The following is a 22,324-nucleotide window of genomic DNA, read 5'->3' as shown; positions in this document are numbered from 1 at the left end:
CTTGAATAAACACGAAACTTTGCTGTTGTTGCAAAGGGATGACATAGCAGATTTGGAAGAAGCTAAGAAGTTGCTCAGGGAAGCTGTTGTTCTGCCAATGTGGATGCCTGACTTTTTCAAAGGGATTAGAAGGCCGTGGAAGGTGAGCATTTATTAAAATAAAATAGGTATAAAAATGTGGCTTACGTGATAATGAACGACACCGTTGTGGTTTCTTTATGTGTGTGTTAGCACAGTGAGTAAAAGCTGGAGGAGGTTTGTGTACCCCCTAAGTACCTGGATTTGAATTTGTAGTCGAGGTGTGTTGCCCCTGCATGGCAAGAGAGGGACAGAGTGTTGAAATTACCGTCTTCAGTTGAGTCACTCCCCTCAGGTTTGCCAAGCTAGGGATTAGCTTTAAGAATTTTCTGGATGTCTGTTTCTGTAGATAAAAAAATTAAGAAGCGAATTGAAGAGTCTATTTATTTATTTATTTACTTACTTATTTATTGGGTAATCTGTACACCTCACCTGGGGCTCAGACTCAACGACCTCAAGGTCAGGAGTTGCATGCTCTCCCAACAGAGCCAGCCAGGTGCCCCTAAACAGCAGGTAAGCTCATAGAATAAGTGTTTGATCACATAAATGCCTTTCTAAAAGTTGACGTATTTCTCACCGTTAATTATTTTGGTCACTTCATTTCAGCATGGTATAATTCTAAGACATGCCCTCTACTTTAGATTAAAAAGTCTGCCCAGGGCTAGTTCCCAAGTCCGTTGCTTTTATTTTGGCATATTAAAAAAGAACCTTCTGACAGTGGCTGCCTGGAACTTTGTTTGGTCTTAGTCACAGGCAAATCTGACTGGCAGAGTGAAATAAAACCATGATCTTACTTTGCCCTTCTGAATTACGTAGGAAGCTCTGTTTCTCTTCTCAATGTCTCTTTCTCTTTGGACATGCCTTACAGTAAAGAAGAGGAGAAATTGTGTATTTACACAGATAGCTTGGAATGCCCATAGCATTTTGATTGTCTTCTACAATTTAAAAACTTTTGTGGACTGTTACAAATCTACCAAATTTTGGTAACATATTACTGTATATTCCCTTTTTATTGTAACTGTTAAAACAATATTTAAAAGGGAGAAAAGTAGGTATTTAAAAGTACGTATTTAAAGGAGCTTTAAGGGGCGCCTGGGTGGCTCAGTCGGTTAAGTGGCCGACTTCGGCTCAGGTCATGATCTCGCGGTCCGTGAGTTCGAGCCCCGCGTCGGGCTCTGTGCTGACAGCTCAGAGCCTGGAGCCTGTTTCAGATTCTGTGTCTCCCTCTCTCTGACCCTCCCCCGTTCATGCTCTGTCTCTCTCTGTCTCAAAAATAAATAAAAAAACGTTAAAAAAAAATTAAAAAAATAAAATAAAGGAGCTTTAAGACAGCAGGAATAGTAGGCATACACCCATCTATCACGATGAGCCCTGTAAATCTTTTTTTTATAAAGTTTATTTGTTTATTTTGAGAGAAAGAGAGCAAGCGGGGGCGGGGGGAGGGCAGAGAGAGAGGGAGAGAGAATCCCAAGTGGACTCAGTGCTGTCAGCGTGGAGCCTGATGAAGGGCTTGAACTCAAAAACTGTGGGATCATAACCCGAGCCGAAATCAAGAGTTGGAGGCTTAACTGACTGAGTCACCCAGGCGCCCCAAGCTCTGTAAGTCTTTAGCAGGAGGTTGATTTGCAGACGTAGAAAGATCACCTTGACCAGAAGTATGGAGGATGGACTGGAGATGGGCATAGATGGATATAGATGAGGAATCTGATTAAGAAGATGTGGCACCAGTCGAGCTGAACAGTGAGGACCTGAACAAAGGCATTTGTTATTTGGCCAGTGAAAAATGGGTGGATTTATGAGATATATAAAAGATATGACTAATAGTTTATAGGGATGAGGAAGAGGGACAAGTTGTATGACCCCCAAATTCCAGGCTTAATTGAAGGAGTGTGCAGTTACTTGGGACACCGGCTACTTTGGGCCAAACCTCATAGGTTGAAGGCATTTTTCCGTGGGACTGTCCTCACTTCAGATGCCAGCTGCCAACTTGGGCGTCCCCAGGTCTCCTTCACTTCTGGCCAGCTGGCTATAAATTTGGGGGTTCTTACTATCCCCTTAGATTTGGCAATTCTCTAGAATGACTCACAGACCTTAGGAAAGCATTGTACTTACAATCACAATTTTTATCATAGCAAATGGAGGCAAATCGGGACTAGCCAAGGGAAGAAATGCATAGGGGCACGATCAGGAGGATGCCGGAAGCGAAGCTTCTGTTGTTTTTTTGTCCGTAGAGTCAGGTTGCTTTGCCCTCCTAGCACATGGGTGTGTGACAATACATAGAGTCCTGCCAGCAAGGAAGCTCACTCGAGCTTCACTGTGGAGGGTTTTTATTGGGGTTTCATTACATAGCTGGGATTGATTGAAATCACTGCCCACGTGTCTCAGTCTCCAGTCTCCTTTCTCTAGAGGTCTAGTTGACATCACTCAACCCAAAGTTGGCTCAAAGTCCTAACGCTCTGATCCTATGGTTGGTTTTTCTGGCAAGGCCAGCCACCATCTGAATCATCTCATCAGCATAAACTATATAGGGGCCTACCATGAGTCACCACATTAACATAAAATTTCAGGATTCAAATGAAACAACAAAGACACTCCTGTCACTTTGGAAATTCCGAGGATTTGTGGTCTCCACCTCCCAGGAACTGGGGGAAAAAAACAGCCAAATCCTTTATTATACAGCATGCATACTATAAACTGACACTGGAAATTGAGAAGAGGCGCAGGTTTAAATAGAAACAAAATATGTTCAGGTAAATACTCAGCAAGTAATTGGAAATAGAGGTGTGGAGCTTAGGACAGAGTTTGGATTTAAATTAAAATAGTGAGACTATGCATGTGGATGAGATGGTTCAAGGAGGTCTATAAAGGGAAAAGAGAGAAAGGCTTGGAATCGCTTTGAGAATGTAAAGGGCAGAGGAAGAGGAGACCCGAAAGCCACTGAAGAGAGTCCCAAGTAGGAGGAGTCTCAGGGAAGGAAGAGGCTCATAGAATGAACCCAGGGAGAAACCATTTCAGGAAGAAGGGAATGAACGTTAGGTATCAGCACCGTCAATGGACAGAGAGAAGGAGAAACGACAGAAGTTGAAAAATGACCCTGGCATTAGTGAATTAGGCAGTTTTAGTGAATCAGTGGAGGCGGAAGGCGGATTGTAGCTCATAAAGAAAAAATAGTAAACACATACCATTTCTTTAAGAAGGTTGGCTGAGAAAGGAAGGCGAGGTGAATAGTAGCTAGAGGATATGTAGGGTCGAGTGAAGGATTTTTTGTTAACAGGACAGATTTAAGTCTGTTTATATACTGAGGGAAGGAGCCGATAGAGAAGGAGATACAGGAAACCGAGGAGATAATTGAAAGAGGAGCTGACGTTTATAAATACTGTACTGTGTGAATCTATCTATGTACAGATGCTAATTTTGGAAATTAGCTCCTGTTGGAGGTGGCCCCATTGAAGGACATTACAGGAACTGAGAAGGGCATTCAAAGGGGACATTAGAAAAAGAAATAATGAATTTGGCTATAGCTGTGTTATATTAGTTGTTTTTACAGTTTCCAAAATACCAATCTCATGCACCATTAAAGGCTCCTTGCAAAGCAAAATACTTTTTATAAAAGTAGTGTTTTAAATCCTAGTGACCTCTGCTCTTTCTGGGTGTCTGAATTCTATAACTGTGTTAACCTGAAAAATAAAACTCAGTTACTTTATCAGCAAAAACTGGGTTTATTTAGGAATAGCAGAGAATTGCAATTTAGGACAAGCAAGCTATGGCAGAACCATAGGCAAGACTGGAGAACAAAGGAGAGGAACACTCTTTTATAGAGGAAAGGGGAAATTGGGAGGCCTGTTGCAAAGAAAAAGTGTATTGGAGGGGCTCCTGGGTGGCTCAGTCAGCTAAGCATCTGACTGTCGGACTCTTGATTTAGAGTACTGAGTTGGCCTCTGCACTGACAGCAGGAAGCCTGCTTGGGATTCTCCCTCGCTCTCACTCTCTCTCTCTCTCCCTGCACTCCCTCCACACTGCTGCTTCTCTCTCTGTTGAAATAAATAAACATTTAAAAAAAAAAAAAAAAAAGGAAAAGTCTATTGGAGCAAAGTGTAAGGTTAAAGTATAGTGGTTTTTCATTGGCTGGGTTATGACACTCTTTCATTGGCTGGACTGTTGCCAGGGGAGTAGAAAAACCTTTCTTCCTCCTGCTGGGGTGGTAAAGTAGCTAAGGTAGCATAGACTTGCAAGACCGATCCCCGTTGGGTCTGCAATCGACTAGGGGTTGTAGGGTGTGAGAGCTCCCCCTTCTGGCCTCCAGGCTCTATTTTAAAAGAGTTTTCCTTTTCTTAATTTTTACACTAGAAAAGGGTTTGGACGGTTTCTAAATTTCTGAAACTTTTATGTGCACATAGTTTTCCAAATGTAAATCCCCAGAAGCCTATTAAGCCAAATAAATGGGAAGGAATTATTAAGATCATCCACTATTATACAAAAGAAATGTAGCGTCACCTATATATCGGCACTCCCATTAAAAGTGTCAGAAGAAAATAGGAAGTATCTGAGAATCCAGTAGTCTTCAACGCTAAAGGATTGGTGTTCTTGAATAATTTTTACTCCTTAGTGATTTATTTTTACAGAATAGTTTTGTTTTCAAAGGTATTAAGTAACTAAAATGTAGTTTTGAGTCTGTTATATTTAGTGGCTCTTTCATCGGTAACACTATCGTATGTAAACTATTGTCTAGCACATTAAAGCTGACGAAATGCTAGCTAAATTGGTTATGCTTGAATTGCCACTAGATTTCAGTTACCTTACTAACTGATAAGTGGATCTAGTTTTGATTAAAAACTGTGTATTATGTAATGTGGAAGATTGGTTTTGTCCCATAGGAGGGCACATTCTACTAGATGTGGTAGAAAAGGTTTTATTTTATGTTTAAATAGAGCAGTCATTCTTAAGCAGTGCTCAAGACTATACATATGTATCTTCTTCCAGGTTTAAGAAAATTGGGTCGGTTCTTTTTTTTTTTTTTTTTTTTAATTTATTTGTTTATTTTGAGAGCGAGAGTATGAGTGGGGGAGGACCAGAGAGAGACTAAGAGAGAGAGAAACCCAAGCAGACTCCACACTGACAACACAGAGCCCAGAGGGTGGCTCAAACTCATGAACCGTGAGATCATGACCTGAGCCGAAACCAAGAGTTGGACGTTTAACCAACTGAGCCACCCAGGTGCCCCTGGGTAGGTTCTTTCGAAATGTATCAGAAGATTTCTTCTTGTCTGGGCCTTTTGTTGTAACACCCATTTCTGACTACCTCTGATTCGAGACATTTTATGAAATCGGTCTTCATTTTTTTTTACTCTGTAAAATGATACTCATATCAAATGCACCATGATTTCACTGTGATAATTGGGTTTACCTTTTGATGGGAATTTTTATGTATGTCAATAGCTGATGATACTTTATAAGAATGTATTTTAATCTGATAAAACATTTAATACATCTTTTGAAATTTCAGGGCGTGCTGATGGTTGGACCCCCCGGCACTGGGAAGACTATGCTAGCTAAAGCTGTTGCCACCGAATGTGGCACAACATTCTTCAATGTTTCCTCTTCTACATTGACATCGAAATATAGAGGTGAATCTGAGAAGTTAGTCCGTCTGTTGTTTGAAATGGTGAGTGATGATCTATATATTCAGATTTCAAAGTACTGTTTGTGTAGGCAAATGATCTCCCCATAAATCTAGATCCATTCACCTGGGGATCTGTTTTTAAAAGGGCAAATGGACTTAGAGTTGAACAGTTCTTGACCCATGAGTAAGATATGGGGTAGTGGGTTTTGTGGAGTAGTTGATGTGTGTTTTCCTCTCTGACATAAGAGAAGGCCCTTCAGCATCCTTTCCAGTGAGGGTTGAAGACACTTGGGAATTGTGTATGTTTGATATTTCTGTATTTCTAATGAGCTGGTTGAGCAGAGTATTTTGTAATGTATATTTTAAAAATCACATTGATCTATCATTGAAGTTTGTTCCTTTTTCATAAGGGATTTGCGGTAGTTATTTAAGAAAGTATGTATGTTTGAGGATGGTGATTGGTAATTTGTCTTTAAAAGGATTTGTATTTTGGAAATTTTCAAATACAGAAAGTATAAATCATAGTATTATGAATCCCCATGTATGTCAGCTACCTTCACCAACCATATAGCTTTTATTTTTAGAAATTTCCTTTATGTGATATAAATGATTTAATCCCTGTTGGTAACCACATGGTGACATTAAAGCAGTGAAAAATTTCTGCTCTTTTTTTTTACCATTTCCTTAGGAGGAGGAAATGGCATTAAAAAAATCAGATTATCTTATGAGCTCATTAAATGGTTTCTTTAAAATATTTTTCACAAAGGCTAGATTTTATGCACCCACCACAATCTTCATTGATGAGATAGATTCCATCTGCAGTCGAAGAGGAACCTCTGATGAACATGAGGCAAGTCGCAGAGTCAAGTCTGAACTACTCATTCAGATGGATGGTAATTGATATTTAATTACTGTCACCCAACCATTATATTTCCTTTTTGAATTTTGTGGAGATTCATATTGTGGAAATTGTCAGGGAAGGGACTAGAAGGCAGCCCAAATTTATTTGTGATCATTTGTTCATCCCCCCCATTTGTTCGTGCACTCAGGAAAAGCACTTCTTGCATACCTGTCATGAATCATGTACCATTTCAGGTTCTGAAGTTACAAAGAAAAGGAACGTCATGGTCTGCAAGGACTTAACTATTAAGAGCAGAGATTCCGGAGATGTGGTCCGGGGCCCCAGGACCCCTTTAAGACCCTTTGAAAAGGTCTGCAAAGGCTAAACTATTTTCATGATAATATCAAGACGTTATTTGCTCTTTCTGATTCTCATTCTCTCCCCGAGAATACAGTGTAGTTTTTCAGAGACTACAAGACATTTAGGATGTCATAATAGGTGGAAAGCAGAAGCAGATATGAGAATCCAGCTGTTCTTTGTTGAGTCAGACATTAAAGAGATTTACAAAAATGTAAGAAAATGCCACTCTTCTTACTGGTTTCTTTTTGGTTTTGAAAATCATGGTTATTTTTCATAAAATGTTATTTACATTAACAAATAACAGATTCATTATTATATTAAAATGAATTAATATTTTTAAAAATTCTCCATTTTAATTTCTCATGCTAAATATTGATAGTTACATTACACACAGACAAAAGCTCTTTGGAGCTCAATAATTTTTAAGAGTGCAAAAGGAGCCTGAGGGGCGCCTGGGTGGCGCAGTTGGTTAAATGTCTGACTCTCGATTTCAGCTCACGTCGTGATCTCACGGTTCATGGGTTCGAGCCCTGCGTTGGGCAGGCTCTGTGCTGACAGCTCGGAGCCTGCTTGGGATTCTCTCTCTCTCCCTCTCTCTCTCTCTGTCTCAAAATAAATAAATAAACTTAAAAAAAAATAAAAGGAGCATGAAACCAGAAGGTAGAACCACTTGTCTAGTTGGGAAGCAGGCAACTTAACAATACATTATAAGTTGTGTGGTAGAACTGACCTCTGGGTGTAGTGAAAACACAGTAGGAAAGGTGCCACCCAGACTAAGGGAATCATGGAAGGGAATAGCTGAGTTGGGCTTTGAAGCTTTGGCAGAAGTTTTTCAGACAAAGGAATGTCAGCGAAGGGAGAGAGTGATGGGCCAGAGCCTTCTTTTAGAGGTTTATTATTCTGGTAGTTGAGTGGTATATGTAAAATGTGTTAATATCCAGAATGTGCTGTTTCAAAACAAATAAGGTTATACACCAGCTATAGATACTTACTGAATACTTGTAGTGTGTGTTCTATATGGTGCCAGGCACTGTAAGATACATAAAACAATGTAGTACAAGTCCTCCCCTCAAAACGTTTATCATTTTAATTTCTGCTAAAGTATGAAAGAAAAGAGTGAGTATGTTATATTTTTGGGGAGGGATCTAGAGGAAACCTATTAGATGTTTTAAAAATATCACTGAATATAAATTTAGCTGAATTTCATCGAGGGGTATTTGTGACTACAGTTCTGTTGCTTATTAGTTGGATAGCTTGATTACTTTTTCTTTCTTTCTTTTTTTTTTTTTTTGAGAGAGAGAGAGAGAGAGAGAGAGAGAGAGAAAGAAAGAAAGGGCACAAGTAAGTGAAGGGCAGAGAGAAAATCCCAGGAGGGGCAGATAGAAAGATAGAGGGAGAAGAAGAGAGAGAGAAGCGGGGCTACCCAAGCAGGTCTTGAGCTCACCCAGTGTGGGGCTCGAACTCACAAACTATGAGATCATAACCTGAGTCAAAGTCAGATACTTAACAACTAAGCCACACAGGCACCCTGGAGAGCTTGATTCTTTGTGGCAATGGTTGAATCAGGAGTTTAGTAATAATTTATTAAGAAAATACCGTATTGAACTGGGTTGCTTTAAATTCACTACTTTGTGGGGCGCCTGGGTGGCTCATTCGGTTAAATGTCTGACTTCAGCTCAGGTCACGATCTTATGGTTCGTGGGTTGGAGCCCTGCACTGAACTTTGTGCTGACAGCTCGGAGCCAGGAGCCTGCTTCAGATTCTGTGTCTCCCTCTCCCTCTGCCCCTCCCCACTCACGTGTCTCTCTCTCTCTCTCTCTCAAAAAGAAATAAACATTTAAAAAAAAATTAAAAAAAAAATAAATTCTCTACTTTGTTATGCCAGGCTACAACTAGAAACTCTTATCAATAAACTTTGTGGAGTTTTTGATGTTTTTTTTTTTTTTTCACTGAACATTTTCCAGAGTTGCCATTGTGTAATCTGAAGCTTCTTATTCTAAAATTTTAATTCTGAAAAAGTAGAACTCAATGTGCATATATTTTGTTTGGTATAAAAAGAAATGCTATTTTCAGTAGTGACTATTAGGTTTATTCTCAAATTTTTTGTTGATTTTTAACAAGTCACTTAGAAGTTTGAAGGATAAAATTGTTGCAGTATATAACCTGCAACAAATGTTATGATTGCATGCTAGTACATTAGTAGATGTGAACCTTTTTATTCTTGAGAAAATAAATTAGACTGACAACGAAAATAAAATTTTTTTTGAGGAACTTCATGATTTAAAAAAATAAGGAATAAAACAGCATAATCTCCCATGCCTTTTCTTTTCAGAGCAAATTAAATCTATATTCATTTTCTTACAGAAAAAAAATATTTTTCTCATTGGATTAGATGATGTAAATCGTTACCTCCTTGTTTTGTGGTTATCTGTTGATGTGTCTGGTTCTGCCACCATACAGAGGTCAGAAGGACTGCATTATTTTCGTCATTGAGCCTATGACGAAGCCTGTGGCTGATGCTTAGAGATGTGAGTTGAATGAAAGAATAAGGAACTGTAAGAAAAACTCCTTCTTTTGCCCTCACCATTTATAGGAGTTGGAGGAGCTTTAGAGAATGATGATCCTTCCAAAATGGTTATGGTATTGGCTGCTACTAATTTCCCATGGGACATTGATGAAGCTTTGAGAAGGAGATTAGAAAAAAGGATATATATACCTCTCCCAACAGGTATGATGCCTTCCTTTTACTATATATATATTTTTATTTTACTTCCTGTTACCTTTTTCCATTTACATAAGAATTTAGTCCATTGGCATTCTACTTAAAGGTTGTAGTATCACAAAACCAATTGGTCTGAAGTGGAAAGAGAGGCCACAGTAGTTCTCTGTTGAGCTCCTTACATTCAGAGCAGTATTCGTGTTAATAAATTTGATAGGATATCTAAATTTTTACTTTTATTTTTTTTTGAATGTTAATTTTTGAGAGAGAGAGTTTGCACGCACATGCAAGGGGGGGGCGGAGGGGGAGAGATAGAGGGGGACAGAGGATCTGCAGTGGACTCCGAGCTGATAATAGCCCAGTGTGGGGCTCAAACTCACTAACTGTGAGATCAGGACCTGAGCCGGAGTTGGACGCTTAACCAGCTGAGCCACCCAGGCACCCCTGAATTTTTACTTTTACAGTCCTCATTAAATCTTAAGTGATTAAAAATAAAGTTCTCTTGGGATTTTCTTCAAAATAGGCTGCTCCGAAAAATATGATTTCATCCTATTGAAGACTGTTGAAATTTTCATAAGTGAATTTTTTCTTTTTATATTGAAATAAAATTTACATAAAATTGAGATAAAATTTAAATCTTAAGTGTGTATTCTGGTGAGTTTTGACAAATGAATATTCCTGTTTAATCAGTACCCTACTGAAGATGTAGGATATTTCTGCACCCAGGAAGTTTCTATGTGCCCCCTACCAGTTAATTCAAACCCTTAATTGGCATTACCTTTCCTGGTTTTTGTCACCATAGATGAATTTTACCTATTATTAAACTTAACATGAATGGAATCGTAATGTGCATGTACTCTTGTGTGTCTGTTACTTTCAGGCACCATAATGTTTTGAGATTCATCCACATGGTTACGTGTATTGGTATATCCCTGATATGATTATGCCACAATTTATGTATTCCTTTTTTGGTTGAACGTTTGAGTTATGTCTAGTTTAGAGCTATTAGGAATGAAGGTGTAAATAATTCTTGTGCAAATCTTTTTGTGGATGAGTGTTTTGGATTCTGTTGGGTACTATAGCTAAGAATAGAACAGGTGGGTCCTAGGGTAGATATGTATATGTTTAACTTTATAATACCCAAACTTTTCCCAAGTGGTTGTACCATTTTACTCTTTCACCATCAACCAACGAGAATTCCAGTATTTCCACATCCTTGCCAACATTTGGTATGGTCGGTATTTTAATTTTAGTCCTCCTAACAAGTCTGAAATACTCTAATTATGGTTTTAATTTGTGTTTCTCTAATGACTTATGATGTGGAGTGCCTTTTCATGGGCCTGTTGGTCATTGGTATATCTTTTGTGCAGTGTCTTTTCAAGTCCTTTGCTCAGTTTTTAATTGGTTTATTTGTTGTTCTATTAATGCTGTGTAGTTCTTTATCAGATACATACATCATGAACATTTTCTTCCAGTTTGGTTTGCCTTTCAATTTTCTTTATGGTGTCTATTGATAAGGAAAGTTTTAATTAGTTATTTAAGTTTATTTATTTTGAGAGAGAGAGACCGAAGGAGAGAGAGAGCACGATCAGGGGAGGGGCAGAGACAGGGAGAGAGAGAGAATCCCAAGCTCTGCACCATTAGCTCTGAGCCCAGTGTGGGGCTCAAACTCACAAACTGTGAGATCATGACCTGAGCAGAAACCAAGAGTCAGATGCTTAACTGACTGAGCCACCCAGGCACCCCTATTTGTTTATTTTGAGAGAGAGAGAGAGAGAATGAGCAGGGCAGGGACAGAGAGAGAGAAAGGGAGAGAGAGGATCCTAAGCAGTCTCTGCACTATCAAGCTCCCAATGCGGAGCTTGAACCCATGAACCGTGAGATCATGACCTGAGCTAAAACAAAGAGCTGGGCACTTCATTGAATGAGCCACCCAGGTGCCCCGGAAAAGCTTTAATTTTGATGGTCTTCTTGTTAAGCTTTTCCTTGGCAGATAGCACTTTTTGTGTCTTAAGAAATCTTTGTTTACTCCAAGGGGCAAAGGTTTTCTCCCATTTTTCTTTTAGAAACTATAGTTAAATCTGTGGTCCATCTTGAAGTAATTTCGTGTGTATAGTATCTCTTAGAGGTTGAGTTTCATTTTTTTCAAATATATATCGAGTTGTTCCAAGCACCATTTGTTGAAAGGAGTTTTCTTTTTACATTTAGTTAGTTTGGCACCTTTGTTGAAAATTATTTTTCTGTGTATTTGTGGGTCTATTTCTCAGTTCTCTGTTCTATTCCATTGACTTAAATAAGTATAAGGCTGTCTAATTAGGTTATCTGATTTTTCTTAAGTTTTGATACCTTGTCTTGAAAAGAATTTGTCCATTTCTCCTAATTTGCCAAATTTATTGGGATTTGACCTAATACAAATGTGCAAGCTGACTAAAGGGTTTATGTGAGGCTGTTGATTTCACGTCTGGTTCTGGAGCCTGAAGTCAGTAGCAAGAGTAGTCAGGAAGACAAGATGAAGTGGTGGAAAGAAAGACAAATTATAACCTCTGGGGATGAACTGGGACCCCATGAGAACATACTGGAACCCATGCTGGGCTCTCATTGCCTCTAAGACTTCCAACTTTGATGACTGGGATGTCCTATTGAAGAAGCTGGTACTGTTTGTAACAGTATCAAATATACACCTAGCTAAGGAGTCAAAAAAGCTGAAGAAAGAAATCTGCCCTAGCAGGGCAGAGCCAGCAGATAAGTGACACTATGCTTGAGCTGCAAATGCACTTCATATTCTGAACCAATTTTCTGAGTTGATTCATTTCTGCCTTATAAATTTCACCCATAATGACTTATGTGGTGCACACTGAATCAGAACTATTCAGTGAGGAGAATTCTAGGAAATGAAATTACAGCTTTGCTTAAATTGACATAATACAAATCTATACACCTAATTTTTCTTTTATTGTCTGTAGGGTCTATAGTAATGGCTCAGTTTTCATTCCTAAAATTGGTCATTTGTGTTTTATCTTTATTGTTCTTGATCATCTGCTCTAGAGATTTATCAATGTTACTAATCTTTTAAAAACTCAATATTTTGCTTTGCAACTTTTCTGTTTCCTATGTCATTGATTTTTTTCTCTTATTTTTATCATTTCTCCATTGTACTTTGAGTTTAATTTTCTCTTTCCAAAGTTAGAAATTTATGCTATTGATTTTAAACCTTTCTTCTTTTTTTAATATAAATATTTACAGCTATAAATTTCTCTTTGTGCACCACTTTGGCTTTATCCCACAGATTTTGCTATAGCATATTTTCTTTATTCAGTTAGAAATATTTTCTAATTTTCCTTTTTTTTTTTTGTTTTTGTTTCTTTGACTCTTGGGTTATTTAGAAGTTTGTAGTTTACTGTCCAAATATGTGAGGATTCTCTAGATATCTTCTTGTTGATTTTTAATTCAATTCCATTATAGTCAAGAACTACTCTGTAGAATGTCAATTTTTAAATTGTATTGAATTTATTTTATAATTCAACATATAGTCTTTCTTGGTGACATGTTTTAGTTGTGATTAAATAGAATGTTGTTCTGTGTTTGTTGATTACAATATTCTGTAATTGTTGGTCAGCTCAAGTTAGTGTGATAGTATTGTTCAAATCTTCTAGATTCTTACTGACGTTTTTACTCTAGTTTTTTTTTTTTTATCAATTACTGAGAATGGGTTGTTAAACTTTTCAAATATGGTTGTGAATTTGTTTATAACTGTTTGCCCTAATTCTCTCAATTTTTGCTTTATGCATTTTGAAGTTCTGTCATTAGGTACCTAGATAGTTATCGTTGTTATACCTTCCTTGTCTTTCTACCGTTATAAAATATCTCTGTCTCTGGTTACATACTGTGGCTTGATGTTAACTTTTTTTTTAATGTTTATTTTTGAGAAAGAGAGTGAGCAAGGGATGGGCAGAGAGAGAGAGGGAGACAGAGGATTTGAAGTGGGTTCTATGCTGACAGCAGAGAACCCGATGCAGGGCTTGAACTCACAAACTGTGAGATTATGACCTGAATCAAGTTGGATGCTTAACCAACTGAGCCCCCCAGACACCCCAGCTTGATGTTTACTTTGATATTAATACAGCCTCACCATCTTTCTTCTGCTTACTGTTTGTATATCTGCTTTCTTCTTTAATTTTCACCCTGTCCTTATTTTTACAGTGTAGTTCTTGTAGACAGCATATCGTTGGGTCTTGCTATTTATCTAGTTTGTCTCTGTTTTTTAATTGGAGTATTTAGTCCATTTAAGTATAATGTAATTATTGATATGGTTATGTTTAAGTGTGCCATTTTGTTTGTTTCTCTGTACCTCTTCTCCTAATTTCTTTTGATAATTGATTTTTTATACACTTTAATTCCTTTATTGGATTTTTTTACCTGTACCTATTTTTTTAGCAGTTAACCTAGGGATTATAATATGTACCTGTAACTTCTCACAGTCAATTTAAAGCTAATACTGTACCACTTCATGTAAAATATAATAACTGTTTGCCTCCCTTTGCCTTTGTGCTCTTTTGTCATGTATTTTACACCTACATTCATTGTAGATCCCACAATATAATGAGATTTAAATTGTCAGTTTAAACTTAAGAGGAGCACAAAAAAGTAGTGTTTTTCACTTACCTACATATTTAACACCCCCGCTGCTCTGCTTTTCTTTTTTAAGGTCCAGATTTTCATCTGGGTCTATCTCCCATTTGTCTGGAAAACTTTCTGTAACATTTCTTCTGGTTTAAGGTCTGCCAGCATCAAGTCCAGTTTTTGTTATCTGAAATGTCTTTATTTCACCCTTATTTCTGAAGGATATTCTTGATCGATAAATAATTCTGGGTTGGGAAGTTTTTTTGTTTTGTTTTTTCTTTCATTACTTATGAGGATATCATTTTGTCATCTTCTGGCCTCCACTGCTTTTTGCTGTGAGGTTAGCTTTCATTCATCTCATTGTATATATAATGTGTTTTTCTCTCCTGGCTATTGTTTTTCAAAATCAGCTTTATCAAAGAATGATTTATATGTAATAAACTTTATCCACTTACAATGTGATGATGTTGACAGTTGTATACAGCATGAAACCATACCCCAGTCAGGGTCCAGAACGTATCTTTCATTATGATAGGATTTCTTGTGCCCCTTTGTCTGTTCTTCTTTCTTCCCAACACCTTCTACCTCAGGCAACCACTGATCTGATCTTTGCCATTCTAATTTTGAATTTCATAAGTAGGATCATACAGTATGAATTATTTTAGACTGTCTTCTTCAGCATAATTGTTTTGTGATTTATCATTGTTATTTTTTTACTGGTGAGTAGTATTTCCTTTTATGGCCATATTACAGATTATTTATCCATTCTCTTATTGATGGACATTGCGTGGTTTCTGTTTTGAGACTGTTGTAAATAAAGCTGCTGTCAACATTCATGTTCAATTCTTTGTGTGGACACGTTTTCATTTCTTTTGGATAAATACCTACCAGTGAAATAACTGGGTCATGTGGTACTATATGTTTAACTATAGTGAACGGGTTGGATTTTCTTAAGTGGTTGTCCTCTGGTTGTTTTTAAGAGATTGTGTTTATCTTTTTGTTTTCAGCAGTTTTACTATGATGTACCTCTGTGGAGTTTTCCTTTTATTTATCCTATATGTATGTTGGACTTTGATATTGTTTCATAGGTCACTGGGACTCTCTTACATTTTTTTTCAGTCTTATTCAGATGGATAATTTCTGTTCATTTATATTCATGATCATTGACACTTTCTTCTGCCATTGCCTAATCTGCTTTCAATCTTGTCCAGTGAATTTTTCATTTCAGATATATTTTGTAAATCTAGCATTTCCATTTGGTTATTGTTTATAGTCTCCATTATTTTGCTGGGATTCCTCATCTCTTCATCCATTTTGTCCATCTTTTCCTTTAATTCTTTGAAATTTTCCTTTCAAAAGGTGGAACTTCCTTCCCTCCCTTTGAAAATGGATTGGATTTAGTGATTTGTTTCTAAGGAATAGAATATGGCAGAATGATGCTATCTATATATGACTTCCAAGGCCAGATCATAAAAAGGATAGTTTCTGCCTGGCTCTCCCTCTTTCAGATTATATGCTTTTGGGGAGGCCAGCTGCCACACCATGAATTCAAAGAGCCTGTGGAGAAGCCCATGTGAGAAGGAACTAACATGTCCCACCAAGAGCCAACACCAGCTTTTCTGTTATGTGAGTTAGCTGCCTTTGGATGACTGTAGGCCTGGCCTGTACCTTGACTGAAATTTCATGAGAGGCCCTGTATTAGTCAGGGTCTCTAGAGAAACAGAACAATAGAAAATGTGTATAAAGAGACAGATTTATTTTAATGAACTAGCTCATGGAATTACAGAGACTGTCAAGTTTAAAATCTTCAGGGTAGGCTGGCAGGCTGGAGACTCAGGGTAGAGTTGATGTCACAATTAAAGTCTGAAGGCCCTTTCTGGGCACAATTCCCTCTTGCTCTGGGCAGGTCTGGCTTTTGTTCTGTTCAGGCCTTCAACTGATTAGATGTGGCCCATCTGCATTATGGAGGGCAGTCTGCTGACTGAATCCACTGATTTAAATACTAACATCATACAAAAACATCTTTACAGGAACATCTAGAATAATGTTTGACAAAATATCTGACACAGTGGCCCAGCCAAGTTCACATAAAATTAGCCATCATAGGCCCTAAGCTAGAGCTTTCTAGCTAAGCTTCTCCCAAATTCCTGATGCACAGAACCTATGAAGGTAATAAATTGTTATTTTAGGCCACCATGCTTTAGTGTAACTTTTTTATTCAGAAATAGATAATTGGGGGACACCTAGTGGCTCAGTCGGTTGAGCTTCCAACTCTGGCTCAGGTCATGATCTCTCAGGTCATGAGTTCAAGCCCCGCGTTGGGCTCTGTGCTGGCAGCTCGGAGCCCGGAGCCTGCTTCCGATTCTGTCTCCCTCTCTCTCTGCCCCTCCTCCACTCGTACTCTGTGTGTGTCTCTCTCTCAAAAAATAAACATTAAAAAATATTGTAAAAATAAGGAAATAGATCATTGATATACTACTTTAGAGTTTTTGTCAGCTAATTCTTATATGTGGAACACAGTTTCTATTGGCTGCTTTTTAATTTTCTGGACTGTGGGTCACCTTTTCTGTTTCTTCACATGTTCAGTAATTTTTATTGTATATTTTACACTGTGGAGAGTCTGGATCATGTTGTTTTTCTTTGAAGGGTACTGAATTTTATTCCAGCAGGCACTCAAATTTTTGGCAGAACTTAAGAAAAAGCCAATTTACAGTTACTTGCTGTCTCTTGGCTAATGCATGAAAAAAGTTGCCTCTTCTCTTTTGTTTTATATTTGTTTACCATAAAAAGACAAGTCTGGTACCAGTTTTTTCCTGATGATCAGAAGTGGAAGCCTCACCTATGACTTTTGGAACTTAATTTTTATAACATCTTCCTTACTCACTTTTGTGACTCGATCTCCAAGCTCTATAGTGTAATTAACTGGCTCACAGATTCCATCTCGCATTGTCTTTCCTGCCTGCTACTATGTATATACCATTAATTCTAATAATCTTGTTAACTTAAAAAGAAAAATGTTCTTTTTCTTAAAACATGCTTAAATTACTAGTTGAATTTACAACAATAATAAACTTATTTAAAGCACTAATGGAAGTGGTTCAATTTAGAACCTGGAAGCTGTTCTGGAATATTACACCTCCCAGAATCAGCTCCTTAGTGCCTGGCTCGCTCTCATATTAGCCGCATGAAATTTTGAAATTTGAGTGGTTTGTTACAGTTTCTGATTTACTGTTTCTTTACTTTCTCTTTGTTCCTCTTTTTACTCTTCCTTGTTTTCTAAAACAAATCTCTCTATGCTATCTAGTATATTTGTATGGAATGAGTTTTAACTTTACTACTGTATACAGTGATTATAAATAAGAAATTAATGCTAATGGGGGAAAATAAAAGTTTTACTACTTGAACTGACACCATTTAAACTTTTGTACTTTGAACTTTAATTTACCATGATAGGGAGGAAAAAATGTAACTAGAAAAATAGTTGATGGTAGCAATTTTATAAACTGCTAAGGAGAACTTAGGTGTTGGGGAGAAACACATACTTTATGATACAAAGGTAGGAACTTAGCTTTCCTTGAAATATTGGAGAAGAGAATAGATTTGGCTGACTGAAGGGTTTTCTTCTAAACTTGTTTTCCCTTGTGAAAACGTTGTATCCATTGTAGGTAATCACTTTTGAGTGCTTCTGTCTGCTCATTACTAGTCTGAAGGTCTGTACCTGTGACCACAGAACTTGAGAAATCGCTTTCTCCTAAAGTGCATCCAAACAGATCATCGTAATTAGAACTCCACTCTTTTTCTTTCATCCGTATTAATTCAGTAGGTGTTTATGTAGCTCTTTGCTATTAGAAAGACATTTATTGGGTTCTGTGGGAATATAAAGATAAGTAATGGACAGGCCTCATCCTTGGAGAACTCACTTTGTAGTTGGAAAGTAGGCATACGCTTAACCTAACTGCAGGGAAAACAGTGTAACATGCGGTGCCATTGTTCTCCGTGGTACTTTTCCCTTTCTTTTTAAAGTTTTTGTTTAAATTCCAGTTGGTTAATATAGAGTGTCATATTAGTTTCAGGTGTACAATACGGTGATTCATGACTTCCATACAACATCCGGTGCTCATCACAAGTGCCCTCCTTAATCCCCGTCACCTATTTAACCCATCCCCCACTCTGGTCCATGGTACTTCGGAGTGGAGAATGAGGACTGATAAATTCGGACTGAGGTGCTTTGGGGAGACTTCATGGAGGAAGTTGCATTTTCACTCATTTCCAAAGAGAAAAACAGAAAAAAAAAAAAAAAGAGAGAGAGAGAAAAACAGAAACAAAGGTGTGGTTGCTTGAAAACGAATAGATAGATAGCTCTTGTAGCTGAAGCATCTGGTAGGAGCGAAGGGTCTGGAATAGACAAAACAGCAACATGTGGAAAGACCTGAAAGAATGATATAGCAATCTAGGGTAAAATTAACGGCAAGAAGAGATTATATGAAAGTAAAAAGAAGTTGGAGGACATTTTATGAACACAAGCAACCTATGAAAGTAAAATTTTAGTTGGAAAAGGCGAAAAGTAAAACCATGAGAATAGATAATACCAAAGCCACCCGGAGGCCCCGGCTGGAGCTGTCTTGCTGGAGCACTTTCATGTTATCTCTGGTCGTTCCATTGGCCCAGGCTGCTTCGGGCGCGGTGGCTTCAAGACAGTCCGATTTCATACGTGGTGGCCGTGGCTCCAGACGTTCCGCTAGGGGCCTTGCTTTTTATAACCTAGCCTTACAGGTCATATAGTGTCACTTCTCCTGTACCCTGGGTTGAAGCATTTACAAGCCCACCCATTTTCAAGAGGTGGGAATTAGACTACCTCTGGGTGGGAGAGCGTCAAGACCGCACCGCAGAAGCGTGTGTGGGATGAGAGACTCTCGCGGCCATCCTGGGAAGTACGACCTGCCATAGTTACCAAAAGGCAAAACAGCAGGCCCGGGTGGAGCTTGGCCTTACATAAGTCTCTTCCTTCACTTTATGCATCTAAATTATGGCAGCAACCGCCTGATCAGCTTAATGAACTCCCTTTTTCAGCCCCTTTCATTTAATTATATTTTGCTTTAGAATAACCTCCCTAAATCATTAAAGCATCATAGAGTCTCTTAGAGCTGAGTCTAATTTTCCATCACATCAGGGTCAGAGTTCTCTGTTTGGTTGTGCGTGCGTGCGTGTGTGTGTGTGTCTGTGTGTGTGTGTTTACCATAAGTTCTTATCTGTCTTATTTATATCTGTCTTATTTCTATTTATTTTTATTTATTTATTTATTTATTTATTTATTTATTTATTATCTTATTTATATCTTATTTATTTATTTATTTATTTATTTATTATCTTATTTATATCTGTCTATTTGTGTTTCTCAGTCCTCTTTTGTACTTTTCTACTTACCATCCTCCCTCCCCGCCTCTGGTATATATATGTGCTTCTTTCTACTTCCATGTCATTATTTATGGTGCTCCCATTTCCAGATTTTCTCCCTTTTCCACTCTATTTAAATTTTATTGGGGCACCTGGCTGGCTCAGTCAGTAGAGCATACGACTCTTGATCTCAGGGTTGTACGTTCGAGCCCCACATTGGCTGTAGAGATTACTTAAATAAAACTTAAAAAAAAACTATTGGTTTTTCAAAGTTGGCATTAAAGCATCTCATTCTGTGAAGGCTTCTTTTGGCCTGGCCTGTCTCCCTTGTGTAGACTTCACTTCCCCGGGTTATCTGTCTCCCAGATGTTCCTTAATAGAAGGGATCTGGCTTTTCTCTGTCTCCCTCTAATCTTGTTTGTCGATTGACTGATGGTGGTGGTGGGTGGGTGCGGGGGCAATGAACAATTTTTTGAGTGCTGACTGTGGGCCAGGCTTTACATCTATTAACCCATTTCCCCCTCACAACAGTCTTATGTGGTAGATTCTGTTCTTATCTTTATTTGACATGTGAGGAAACTGAGGCACCGAGAGGTTAAGTATCCTACCCAGTGAGGCAGAGCAGGGCAGTGAACCCAGGCGGTCTGGCCCCAGAGTGTGCACTCGTGTTCTTCTGCACTGGACCTCCAAGTGTGCTCAGGGAAGTTGTTATTACAAGAAGTGTATGATCCTTTTAACAATGTTTATTTAAATTTAGAATGTATATTAACTTGGTTATGTAGTATTGGTGGTTCTTGACTATTAACCTATTAATTACTTGTTAAATCCTTTCACAAGGTTATTAAATATCATTCATACAGTTTTATAGAGCTGATAAATCCTACTTGGAACCTTCTAACAAACCACTGATACAAGCAGAATTAGAAGTCACTTTCCCCAAATTACAGTTACGAGGGAAAAGGATGCTTCCAACTAGGGCTTCAGTACTGGCTTATACTCCAGAGTTCATTTAAGGTGACTGTCGGGAACTTTCTTTCTATGGGATAATACAGTATATTAAACTTGGCATTTGAGTTCTTAGGGCAGGCTGCAGTTAAACATTCTGATTTCCAAATACAATGAATTCTAGCATCAGGACTAAAAGAGCAAAGTGATCTTTGTTCACTAACATTCACACTAACACGTTGTGTGTGGAGCACTATGAAGTCACGCTTACGTTAAGTCTGGAGTTCTTACGGAGGCATCGGGAGCACCGCCACTTTGTGTAGCAGCAGACCTGGGAGCTTCCTGCCCCTCCCTCTTTTTCCCCACCCCCCTCGGGCTGGCCACCTGAGTACAGGACTTCTTTGGCCCCATACCTCAAGTGATGGGCCTGCTGGCTAGGGATGGACAAAGATAAGGAGCCTCCTTACTTCCAAATTAAGGAATTCTGGAGGTAAAGATTGCCTAGTCACACTCTTTTTTTCTGGCGATCCCAGATAATGCGTGCTTGCTTCTCTTTCCACTGTGGCTGCCCTTTGCGTTGCTTTGCTCTTGTCTTACTTTGTGTGAGTGAGAAATAGAACTCACAATGGAAGCGTATTAAAATTTAGTTCAATCTATCCAATAATTGGCAAACAGGCAGATAACTACCTCTGTAGCTCAAGAAATGGAACGTTATCAGACTTCAGAAGCTCCCAGTATGTTCTTTCCCTAGCACAGCTCCCTTCTTGCCCCCTACTGGTAATCACTGTTATTCCTTTTATGGAAATACTTTGTTTGTTTCCCTTATAATTTTCTCGCCTAATAATATATCCCCAAAGTTTAACCTTTTTTTTTTTTTTTTTTTTTTTTTTTAAACTTAAATGGAATCACACTGATTGTGTTCCTCTGTAGTTTGCTTCTTTGGCTCCAGTACATTTTTAAGATTCATCCATATTACGATTTCTAGATGCTGTTCATTTTTGTTGCTTATAGCATTCCATTGTATCAGTCAGCAAGGTATGCCACAACAAAGTACCACGGACTGGGTGGCTTAAACAGAAATTTATTTTCTCAGGCTACAAGGCCAAGGTCAAGCAAGGTGTCCTTTCATTCTGGAGCCTCTTTCCTTGGCCTGTAGGTGGCCATTTTCTTCCAGTGTCTTCAGGTGGTCTTCCTCCGTGTGTGCACGTGGGTGTGTGTGTTGTGTCCTAATTCCCTCTTCTTATAAAGATACCGGTCAGACTGGATTAGGGCCCACCCCTATGACCTCGTTTTTACTTTAATTACCTCTTTAAAGGCGCTATCTCCAAATACAGTCGCATTCTGAAGTATTGAAGGTCAGGGCTTCGACATAAGACTTCAGTAGGAGGGACACAATTCGGCCTGTGATATCCATTGTGTGATTGTACCACGATTATCCGTCATATTATTTGGTGGACATTTTGGTTCTTTCCAGTTTTAGGCAATTACGAACAGTGCTGCTGTGAATATTTTTATACTTGTATCATGGTGAAAACGTCTAAGCTTCCTTAGGTTAAGATGCCGCATTCCATCCTTGCAGCGAATTGCGGGTCAGGCTGCATAGCTGGAACAATAGTCGATAAATCCTGTCTGTCTTCCCAAGTGGTTGTTGCACTTTAGACTTCTACCCGCAAGGTGTGAGAGTTCCTATTGCTTCCCATTTTTCCAAAACCTAGTATTTTCCAAAACCTCAGCCTTTTTCGTTTATA

The 22,324-nt window shown here is 38.4% G+C and overlaps 1 protein-coding gene across 13 annotated transcripts in view; it reads left to right on the top strand.

The window, feature by feature from the left end:
• The window catches only part of KATNAL1 (katanin catalytic subunit A1 like 1), a 108,663-nt gene that overhangs the window by 56,025 nt on the left and 30,314 nt on the right, over positions 1 to 22,324 (top strand). For all 13 annotated transcript variants that reach the window (XR_006204051.1, XR_006204033.1, XR_006204027.1 and 10 more), the window contains 4 exons: positions 37 to 142; positions 5,581 to 5,739; positions 6,464 to 6,590; positions 9,492 to 9,626. Coding sequence is in view for 1 of the 13 variants with exons in the window: in XM_042944288.1 (XP_042800222.1) it covers positions 37 to 142; positions 5,581 to 5,739; positions 6,464 to 6,590; positions 9,492 to 9,626 (527 nt within the window). In the remaining 12 variants the exon portion in view is untranslated. The remainder of the gene's footprint in view (positions 1 to 36; positions 143 to 5,580; positions 5,740 to 6,463; positions 6,591 to 9,491; positions 9,627 to 22,324) is intronic.

This window comes from Panthera leo, chromosome A1, assembly GCF_018350215.1.
Source record: "Panthera leo isolate Ple1 chromosome A1, P.leo_Ple1_pat1.1, whole genome shotgun sequence".
Taxonomy (NCBI): Eukaryota; Metazoa; Chordata; class Mammalia; order Carnivora; family Felidae; genus Panthera; species Panthera leo.
This window is presented reverse-complemented; position numbering and strand designations above follow the sequence as displayed.